This window comes from Tachysurus fulvidraco, chromosome 11, assembly GCF_022655615.1.
Source record: "Tachysurus fulvidraco isolate hzauxx_2018 chromosome 11, HZAU_PFXX_2.0, whole genome shotgun sequence".
In the NCBI taxonomy this organism is placed as follows: Eukaryota; Metazoa; Chordata; class Actinopteri; order Siluriformes; family Bagridae; genus Tachysurus; species Tachysurus fulvidraco.
In genome coordinates, this window is record NC_062528.1 from 14,164,936 (window position 1) to 14,176,248 (window position 11,313).

Sequence of the window (11,313 nt, forward strand, 5' to 3'; positions counted from 1 at the left end):
AGCTAAAGCTAAACAAGTACCTGTCACTTCACATGAAAGAAAATACCTTCATAAAGAAATGTGACATTTTACCACATTCTGGGGACAATTTCTGGTGGTCCAAACTTGTGAGGACTAGCAGACACAAGATCAAATTTTATTTTTACAGTGTAGTTATTGTGAAATATTTAGGGACCAATTTTACAAATAATTGGGATGCCACTATACTGAAAGATGTAAGACACAATAATTGATTAAGTCACATAAATAACAATAAGCCTTTTTTTGTTTCACGAAAACAGCTTTTTAATGTGAAAATAGCAACACATTTTTTGTCCCAAAACAGATTACACTTAAAGGCATAAAGAAAAAAAAAACACAATCCCTCAATTAGCTTCTGGGGACAAAAAATGAAGTGTATAGATTAATGATTTCAGTATAAGCCTATAACAGTTTCACAAGACAGTGTGGTTGGATTTTGATAGTGAGGTGTCTCTTTAAACACAGAGGGCAAAGGAAAAAGCCTCTTGATTTATTCAGCAGAGCAGATTCAGGATAATAACCCCTAATGTATTTACACACAGATTCATTCTGCTTTCTCTATAGAGGATTCAAAAGCAGGCCAGCATTATTTTCAAGTAGCTACTTGACATTAATGAAAAACACTGTTGTTGAAGAGGGAAGGCAGGCAACGGAAAGTTCATAATAGACTAAAATTATAATGGGACATTCTGCTGCCCATTTAACCATTATACAATACTGTGAGGTTTATTTAACAGACAAGACCAATACACAGAAGGAAAATTTGTGCCAACACTTCATTTACAGTTGACTTGGGTAAATGGGTCCTTAACTAACATTATAACATTATCACATTAATATATACATATTAAATAACACCTTATCCTAGGCCTAATCAAACTATTCAAATGAACCCGAATCCTTGTTAGCTTCTCTATTTAATGCAGGATCTCCCCTAGAACATCAGGAACAGTATAAGAAAATAGAAATGAATGCAATGTATTCAAAGAAGATGATAGAATTTTTCTTATTCAGTCAATACACTGAAGTGTTTTTTTATTGCTTTCAGATATTCGGTCCTACTGAAGACATTTTAGATCAGTTCTTACCACGAAGATCAATTAATCATCACATCATCTTCTTACTATCCATTAGTCAAGTGGTTGAAAAAATAATATTGCAAAGCACACAAAAATAAATATATCAGAATTACAAAATATTACAAACCAGGCCTGGAAATTACCCAAAAGTGTACACTTCCTCAGATTGAACAGCTCAGGCATGAAATATATTTTAATTCACATGTTGAGAGATTTTATTTTGTAGTTATGACAAATAGAAAGAATTTACTTTTACAAGTATTTGCAAGTATGCAGTAATACTTTCCTTAAGTGTGTTCACAAGTCAACATAAAACATTTCATTCATTCATCTTCAGTAACTTATTTATCCTGGTCCTGGAAATACACGTTGGACACCAGTCTACTGCAGAATAGACTTAGACTTAGGCTTATTCCTATTGTGTCAGGTGTCTTATCTGATTTTGTTCACTTTGATGTCAATGACATTACAGAGGGGATAATTTAGGCTGGTTTACATTAGAACATGATTATAACTGACTTAATAGCACAGTGTACTTGTTATATATAATAACCATAATGTAACCTCATATGGTGTACACACCGGTTATTCATCAAAATCTTATAAACAGTAAAATAAAACTCATGTAATGGCAAGAAATATACATACAGTACCTCTCATATAGTAGTAGAGTTGTTACAGTGTATGTGCAGCTTACTGTGTTTATGGTCAGCATCATTATCTGACGTGCAGTGATTTGTGTTCTCAAAGTAAATCAGCCTTAAAAAAGTGTTACAATCAAATCTTCTGTTAACAAAAAATGTTATATTAAGTTTTATGTATTGTCAAAAACGAAATCACCAAATGCTGACAGCTGATACTGGAATAAGCTTTTATAAACATTTATGTAGGTTTATGTCAGGTGTCATGAAGGGAATGTTACATCATGTAATCTTATGAACACATCCCTAAGGTGAAGTTCCACCACACACACGCACAGACAGACACACGCACGCACACGCGCACACACTTTTCAGGGATGAATAGCTATAGCAAAAAGTTACAACGGATTAGGTCCAGATTGTACTGCTTTTATGAACAGTTTCAGAAAAACATGCTATTCATGTATGACACTGTAAAAGCAACCATTCTTTGTACTACAATCTACCATTTTTCCCCAATTACATGTTATAGGTCAAATTAACCAGGCCTTGTTTGGAAAGTGCTGTGAGTGGGAAAGGTGAAAAACTGTGCAAGGCTCTTATGGTGTATCAAACACAAATCTTAGATTGAAACCAGTGGAGAGACACATTTGCTGAGTATCAATCTCTCAGTGAATCACTGTGTTTCAGTAGCAGTAATCGATTTCCTCGTTGGCTAGAACAACAGCTGTTCTGCAGGGAATGTAAACCTGTGAAAGAAACAAAGAGGAAAACAGAGTAAGCCTCGAAGGAAAAAATTGAACCACTCCTGAGACAAAATACTGCAGTTTAAAATGTGCTTATGTAGCTATACAGGATCTAGAAATTCAAGAGACCGTTCAATTCTTGAATCTGATTGGTCACAAGCTGTTCTACAGCAGCAGCAGTTCAATAGTGTCGCTTGTAATTCAAATCACAGGCTTATTTTAATGTACTTATTCTAATATGTTATTTCTTACACTGTCACAGCTCATTTACAGAGAATTGGACTGACATTAAAAATAACCCTGAAAATGGCTTGCAGTCACTATCACACTATTCGGGACAGAAGATCTGTAGTGTAGCAGCTGCCATTGTACAACACACACAAGTTCCATCTCATAGTGACAAACTGCAGCTTTTTTGCTCATCCGAAAGGGAGTTACCATAAACCATCATATATCTGTACACCCTGGCTGCCCTGACTATAGTCTGAATGCAGGCTGAAGGAAGAAGAAAAAGAAGGAGCCTTTATACAGTATCTCACCTATACAACAGAACATAGTGTCCCTGATAGGTTAAGATCAGGATCCTGTGCTCTCACCACTGTGGCCTGGGTTTGATTAAGCCCAATGAGGGCATCTGGGGTAAAAACCAGTGCCAAAATCAAATATATGGATCGGATGATCCTCTGTGGTGACCCCGAACAGGGAACAGCCAAAGGACAAGAACAACAACGTTACAGAACAGTCAAAATCTTTTCTTCAAATATCTGAGCATGTTAGGAAGTTAGAGGTTAGAGCACAGGGACAGCCATTACACAGTACCCCTGGAGCAGAGAGGGTCTTGCTCAAGGGCCCAACAGTGGCTGATTGATGGTGCTGGGGTTTAAACCCCCAACCTTCTGGCCAGTAGCCCAGAGCCTTAACTGCTGAGCCTCCAATGCTCCTGGCTTTGTGCTTTGCTTGATAAAATTTACACTCACATCTAAAAATGAGTCGTGTCTGAGCCAGTGGCGTAACCATGAGTCCATTTTAGTGGAACTAGGGAATATATACAATCTAAAATCAATCATTTTCCTTATCTGTACAGTTATATTTATGGGTATGTCATGCTTGTGCAGCTTAGGTGAATGTCAACCAGCAGTAGAAGCAGTGATGACCCAAATGACAGAATAATATTTAAGACAACTATCAACTAAAAAGTATCAACCAATTTCTCCCAATTAATAGCACTGCAGCGAAATAGCCTTAGAGTAGTAGCATGGAACAAGATTAAAATACTGTTACTAATACGGGAAAATTATTTTTATATCATAAATCCTGATCTACTTTTGCAGTAAAATCCAGTAGACTACATCAGCAGCGCTCACCTTCAAAAACGCATCAACACAGCATTTGGTATCCATTCAAAAGTGTTTAAAAAAGGAGTAAAAAACTTTATTATAAATGTAATTTATTTTATTATTATTATATTCTCAGATTGTGGGCTAGTTGAATAAAAAAATAAAAGAAGAAGACGACTTTGATTACTGCTCTCACAAACACACATGTGGCCTGGGCAGAATCTGAGTTTAACTATAATAAAAAATCTGAAAGTGTTTTGTAACAAAGAAAAAATATATAATGTTTAATTTGGTGATTTTTGTTTAATGTTTTATTTGACACATTTAAGGAAGAAGTTTCATGAGACAGCTCTCTGTAATCGTCAGTAAGCTTCTTGAAATCGTCAGGAAGCTCTAAGAAAGAGCTTCTTGTTTTGTTTTGTGGATGCAAAACAACATTGAATATAACTTTAATGTAAATAAAACATTTATAATTGATTAAAACTGCTTTAATACATTTTTAAAAAATTGCAATTGGGAAATTGCTGTTGAACAAGAGGAATAAAAGCACTTTGGGACAAGTTATAGCAAAATAATCCACTTCAGGGTGGAAACAGTAGTTCCACTTCATGCCAAGTCGAATCACATCTCCCTGTTGGTGATTATTTCCTGTTTTATTTCTTTATTCCTTACTTTTTTATTTGCTGAGAGGAATAACATAACAGTCAAGACACACCATGATGTTTAACTGAATAGATAAAAAACAGGGTTTGAACAGCAGGATGGAAAAAATAGAAACAACATGCGAGTTGCTTCTGTTGGCTTATTCCATCAATCATTACAATGGTTTTGTATTTTTGGAGAAAACTGCCAGCTGCTGGACAGAAAAAAACATCTTGAGCCTCCAGCAATGAGAAGATTGTTGGGACTGCCTCAATGTGACTTCTCTTTCAAAGACAGAATAAGACAAAATGACTGAAAATGCTTTGTAGCTCGTGTAAACGGGTGAAGGTCGACTTTCATTTCCCACCCTGGTGCCATTTCATTGCACGTTCACTGGGCCTGTGAATTTCATTTCCAATGTTCTACATATGCAAAGTTTGATGTGGAAAATTACTGTTTGCTTTGCTTCAGAACAGCTGTTTCAGGTTTTCTGACAATGTGCAAATGTTCACAATCAATTCCTATTCATTTAAATCAAATGCATCTATGCTTTAATAAAAGCCTGTTACCAATGCTGCAGATTTAAGCACTTTTACAGTACATCTGCAGTCCAATCAGCATTGTCAAACACATCATGTGTTTGCAGAAGAACAGTAATTATCTGATTCAGTATACACGACCTGTCCAACTGATTCCCTATTTTTCTTTAATAGTGATGAGGGAAAGAGGAAATTTGGGACGCTTCTCACCTATTCCATGCTGTATTTACCACAATGACATCTGAAGTTCAGTCCAAAAATAGGCTCTGCCTCGACTGGATGAGTCACTTGGGGTCTGACACCCTGTAATTCTCCTTTAATGTTATTCCAAGAGAATCACATGCACCTTCCTTGCCAGAATCCACTTAACATGCTAAAAAACTAATCCACTTTGGTGGAGCAACACCCGGTGGAGTCACAACTGTGACACACTAACACAACCTTGCATATCTTCCCATCTTACCCACCCGTGAGCTTACGCTCTTTAAAACACCTACGTTAACCAAGAACAAATACGGGCAAACATACAAAGTTGACTCCGCAGAGGCCAGCGGCACATTTCAGTGCTTCTCTCCCCCTCTGAAAGCCTGCTGGTTCCCCTCGATGCTTCTGAGAGCGTTCGCTGGGCTCAGAATTCTGGCACGGGCGAGGCACCACGGGAGCTGAACGAGCCAGCACTGCAACACTGACAACAGACAGTGGTGACTAATTAAACCGATTCAGTGGGGAGAAGGGGAGCTGGAGCACTGCTGTTCAAAGAGAGAAGGGAGAGGGAGAGTGAGAGAGAGAGAGAGGGGGGGGGGGAGAGTGTGTGTGTGTGTGTGAGAGAGAGAGAGAGAGGAGGAAGAGTGTGTGTGTGTGAGAGAGAGAGAGAGAGAGAGAGAGAGAGAGAGAGAGAGAGAGAGAGGAGGAAGAGTGTGTGTGTGTGTGTGTGTGAGAGAGAGAGAATTGTTGCACCTGGCAAGACAAAAGCTACCACTGTGCAGGAACTGTACAATGTCAACAACATTTATTTTCCAGGGCGGAACAAAACAATGGTGACAAATAGCAAATTAATTGCCAAACAAAAAAACAACACGTATCCCTAAAGTTATTACTGTGGTGTCATACAAATGTTGATGAATGTTTCCCATGTTATGGAATACGCTGCACTGTCAGGCTGGGGAATCTCAAAACCAGTCCTCCATACAGGAAATTCACAATATGTCTGTCAAAAGTTCTGAAATTTATATCTGTCATAACCGCATCTGTGACTCCTTTAAGATTTTAACACATTTATCAGATAATCTGTTGGAATTATTGGATCACATTCACTGACCATTTCATTCAAACCAACTTTAGAGATGGTCAGAGCCTCTTAAAACTTCACTCTAATACACTGCTTAAACGTGTCGGCTTTCACTTGTCAGATTCTTATAGTTCCAATGTCTTGATTTGTAGTCTAAATCTTAACACGTCTAGAAATTCACTCTGTCGAATTTTAAAGTTTAAAATCCTCTCATCGACAGGTTCTGCTTTCACCTTTGTTTCTGATTTTCTGTATTACGCGCAATGCTGTTTGACTACCTGCTCATAGAAGTGCCATCTTGCTCGTGTCATCTCTACCTAAAGAGAGAACAGTGTAGCAGCACTTTAGTTCTTTTGTCTGTCTTCTCATCTGTACATTCTGCTGAAGCGTGCTAATACCACAGTCAACACCATCGTGTTTGTCATTTCATAGACTGCTAAACAGTCTCTTCTGTAGATCCACTAAACCTATGTTGGATTTCTCATTAATATGACATAAACCATTGCTGGAGCATGGTGAGGTTTAGAAAAAAGCTCTTGCTCTTTTGTTTTTTGAGCTAACAGAAATTTTAACAAATATTTCTCATATTAAACACCATTGTGACTGAACTTGAAATTTCCCCCTGTGACATCAGAGCGAGAGACAACTGTTCTAAGAGGAATAATAAAAATGCATCTCCAGCCAACAAATTAGCACCTAATTCACATAAATATTAAAAAATGCATACATTTCAGGTTCAAGAGTTCTTTAAAAAGTTCTATGTAGAACCTTATGGGATCCACAAGTGACTTTCATCTGGAACTTCTAAGTACCACACACACTTCCCCATGTACTGTTTTCCTACAACAAGTAAAATCTGTCATCCGTGTTGCTTCTGCTTCAACTTCTCCACTTTCACACAGGTCATCTCAGAGAAACCAACTTCAACTCGATTATGAATAATGGCCAAGCAGGTTTTTTTCATCAGAAAGCCTTTTCTAAGCCCTAACATGGCCTTGAGCATGTATACTCCTCTAACAAGGATTGTGTATGAGATACTTTGAGATCTTACTGGTCTTTAGATTTCACATTGGCACATAAATATTCAACAACAAACTCCAGCTGTGATGTGTACTGCACTGACGAGAGTAAAGCACCAGAAAGCATCTTTACTGTCTCATTCTCAACATATTATAAGGCTTTGAAAGTCACACAGAAAGGTAGCAAAAAAAAAAAAACACTGAAGGAGGAAATTCGGTTCATGTCTCATGGCATCTCTGCAGCCCTTTGATTCTGCTTTCGGAATCGCACTGACTCAGATTTTGCAAAGTGTTTGCTTCTGGAGGAGAGGCAGTAAAGCTTTGAGATGTACTGCTGCAGTGAGATGAATCAGTGCACAGACCTGCGACGCTAGCTGAGTTAAAATAAGCTTTTCCTGGCTCAGAGCACTAGCCATTCACATTGTTACACAATTTATCCCTCCATCCATTCCTCGTTCCATGAACCAGATATGCTTTATAAGGATTTTCACAATGTCAGTAAAGACAAACTTCTCAAAGAAACTTTTCCGATGTTCAAATGTATATCTAGTTTTTCAGAACAGAGAAAAGTATGAGATATATGAGGATAAACAAGAATAAGGACATATATAGGTTAAAACAAAAGTTTGAATAAAAAAAATGCTTTTTAGGTCACGGCTATTAAATGTTAATCTACACACAAGCTGAAAACATAAAAAGTTAATCAAGTGAAATATTTCCACACAAAAAATGCATAATTTTTTTATTTTGAAATGATCAGTCACAATTTCTACACAGAAAAATGCAAGGTCTTAATGTAGAAGATTCAACTGCATTCTGTAATGAAAAAGAATAAAAACACAGCAGTGCTCAATGCTAAAGGAAAATAACTGATGTGGCCCAAAGTTAGGTTATTTTTACCACCATGAAGTTATTTCTTTCCCAAAGACATCGTGTCCCATTGTTTTATTCCTTTCATCCAATATTAATTTGCCATTGTATACATTATAGTTTAGAAACCAAATAAGTTCATGTTATCAAATATTATAACAACTATAAACAATTACTGAAGTCTTTTTGCACAAAAAGACAAATTAATCATCTTCACACAAAAAACATCACCATATCAGTGTTCTTCTGGACAATGTTAATGTTAATATACTATAGAATAATACAGAACGAGAACATTAACAGAAGGAGCTCATAAACATAAACCTTGCTGCTATTTGTTTAGATATAAATCAACACCAATCAGTGAGCAATCTGAACTGAGACTTCAACACGATTTGTGGTGTAAAATCAATTATGCAGCAATTAACTACATTGTACCTTAGATCAGACTGGGATTCAGAGAGGCAGTTGGTGAGCTTTTTAAAGTGAAAGAGTTTGTCTCCTGCTTTGCTCTGCATTGTTCATTCAGCTAGATCCTGTCAGTTTAAGCATACGATGCATAAGCCTCCGCAACGCCTACAGATGGTAAATGAGAGTCTATTGTCACTCAGTGAGAAGGGGGTAGGGGAGCTGATGGGCCCATTAAATGAGAAAGAAAGCAAAAAGGGACAGAAAAAGTTCTATGCAGACTCGCACCGACTTCGAAGCTTGTGGCCCTTAAATAAATCATGGAGAAAAATTGTGTGAATATAAAAGGGACATCTTGTCAGTACCTGTCAACAGACAGAATGATTAATTCCCATCATACTGAGGCATGCCAGAGACACGTCGATGGGAGATTCAGTATCTGACAGGAATTCCACGCTGCCTGTGTCTCGCTCCTGCAGCTCACTCATGGGATTCATATTAGCCGGGCTTGTTAAACTATACTTTGCATTTAGCTGAAATTGCTTGGTGTAAGATTGTAGTGTTTGAATTAATAAAAAGTTGGGAAGAAAGAAAAAAGAGAATGCATAATTTTTGGGCAGTCGGAAGGGGGGTAACTGATGAAAGCTGTCTTAATACAGTTGAGAATTGCTGCCAAGATAAAAGTAGGGCTACAGCTTGAGCGGAAAGAGTCCTGACCTAACGCACTTCAAGCAAGTGCAAGGAAGCGTTCGAACACTTACTGAGCAATTTCTTGCCAAATTAATTCAGGTTCAGTAGGGAAATGTTTAGCTGTTGATCTTTCCTATATAATCAGACAACTAAAGAGCTTTAATCTTAGTAGGGGAGAATGGAAAAAGTATTTTGAGGACATTAGCATATCGAAGTCTCGGTTAGGAATCATTTCCATGACAAACACAAGCCTTTGAAATACAAGACCTCCCCAGTGAAAACAACAGCGTATTTACCATATACCAGGATTTCTACTATGAAACCCAGAGCTAATAGTGACAATGATTTCATGGTCTTTTGTGGGGAAACTTAAATAGAAGTGATACTAAAATGAAGATCCTGTGGCACATTAGTACTAAAGGCATCTGAAGGTGAACTAAATTTAGCCTAGACTGTAGATCGATGCATACTGACCATCGGCGTCTAGTGAGCCACTATCAGTTTCAACTAGAAATAATATGACTACAATTACTCTGTGCACTTTATTGGCCCTGGTCATCTAATACATAGTGTTACTAGTAATACACAGTAGCTAAGTTCATGTCTTCCAGATCAGTGGAGAAAAAAACACCTCCAGAGACATTGTCCTTGAGGCTCTTCTTGAGCACAATGAATTTGTATTTAAACCTAAATTGGATGTGGTTACAGGCATCATATTCACCCTCTTTACACCCATCTTTATCCATAATGCTACGTGAAATAATGCTACGCTGTTTCTGTTTACTGTTTATTGTCTTTTGTGTATTGTATTTTTTTGTACTTTTCATATTGTCTTGTAACTTTTTGTCTGCACTGTCTTGTCTTGTCTGTCTTGTTTGTCTTGTCCTGCACTGTTTGCACAGTTGCACCTTATGTGGCTAGGACTGTAGCACCCTGATCCTGGAGAAACGTTGTCATTTCACTATGTACTGCAACAGCTATATATGGTTGAAATGACAGTAAAAGCTTCTTGACTTGACTTGACTTCAATATGTGCCACTCAGCACTCCACTATTACCTCAGTGGGCAGACAGGTTGCACACGTCACTGTACATCAAAGCTTACTAATTGTAGACCTTTTGCCAAGAATTAATCAAACCATATCCTTCCCAGAACTACTCTTTGACCCTGCTCCTTTGTTCAGTTAAATTATCGTGCTCTAACTGATAAAGCTAATCTACTTAATAGCATCACTTACGGTACTCTTGACATGCTTTTACAGGAAACCAGGCAAATAGCTAATGAATTCCCAGAACTGTATTTGCTATTTCCTTTGTCTTTCAAAACCATGACTAAAAGGAAAAAGAGATAGCCTGGCTGTTGTTTATGATAAGAACCTACAATTTATCGTCAGTACCTTTCATGTAGAAAACTCATGTTTTTTGCCTTGTCCTCTGCAATAATATTGTTATGAGACTTGTTATGCATATTGGCATTGATAATATTACTACCACTTGATTTATTTCTATTTATAAGCATTATTTAAAACATACATTTCTAATTTAGTTGTTAGAATAGCACTTCAGAACATAAGTATATAGAATTCAGTTCTCCCAATATGAAAGCAAACTAAACAATCCTAGTGCAACTTAAAAACTGTTGATGGTCACTCCATTCCTGCTTTTTCTTCTTCTCTTGACCCAAGGTAACAGCCGCTACCCTAATTATCATAGAATAATAGAAACTATACATGATATAATAATATATTATTATTATATAATATAACTTATATATTATTTATATATTAAATCTATTTAATTTCTCACTAATTAAGGCTAATAAAATACTTGCCTAAAAATTTGACAAAAAAGCCAACTTCCCTAATAAATACTATGTATAATGAGGCCTGTAGGTTACAGAAGGCTTTAAAAACAATGACTTCTTCCACAAATTCTACAACACGTCCTTGATTATTCAGTGTACGTTCTGTCTAAAAAGCACATACTGTATGAAGACCTGCAGTTTACTAGCCATACAATTAGATCTGGGTTTTT

At 37.0% G+C, this 11,313-nt stretch overlaps 1 protein-coding gene across 1 annotated transcript in view; it reads right to left on the minus strand.

Annotated features, from left to right (window-relative positions):
• Positions 1-423: 423 nt before the first annotated feature.
• Positions 424-11,313, minus strand: part of gbe1b (glucan (1,4-alpha-), branching enzyme 1b) — a 96,623-nt gene continuing 85,733 nt past the window's right edge. The window contains exon 16 of the mRNA XM_027146689.2: positions 424-2,490. Coding sequence (XP_027002490.2) covers positions 2,428-2,490 — 63 coding nt within the window. The 3' untranslated portion in view covers positions 424-2,427. The remainder of the gene's footprint in view (positions 2,491-11,313) is intronic.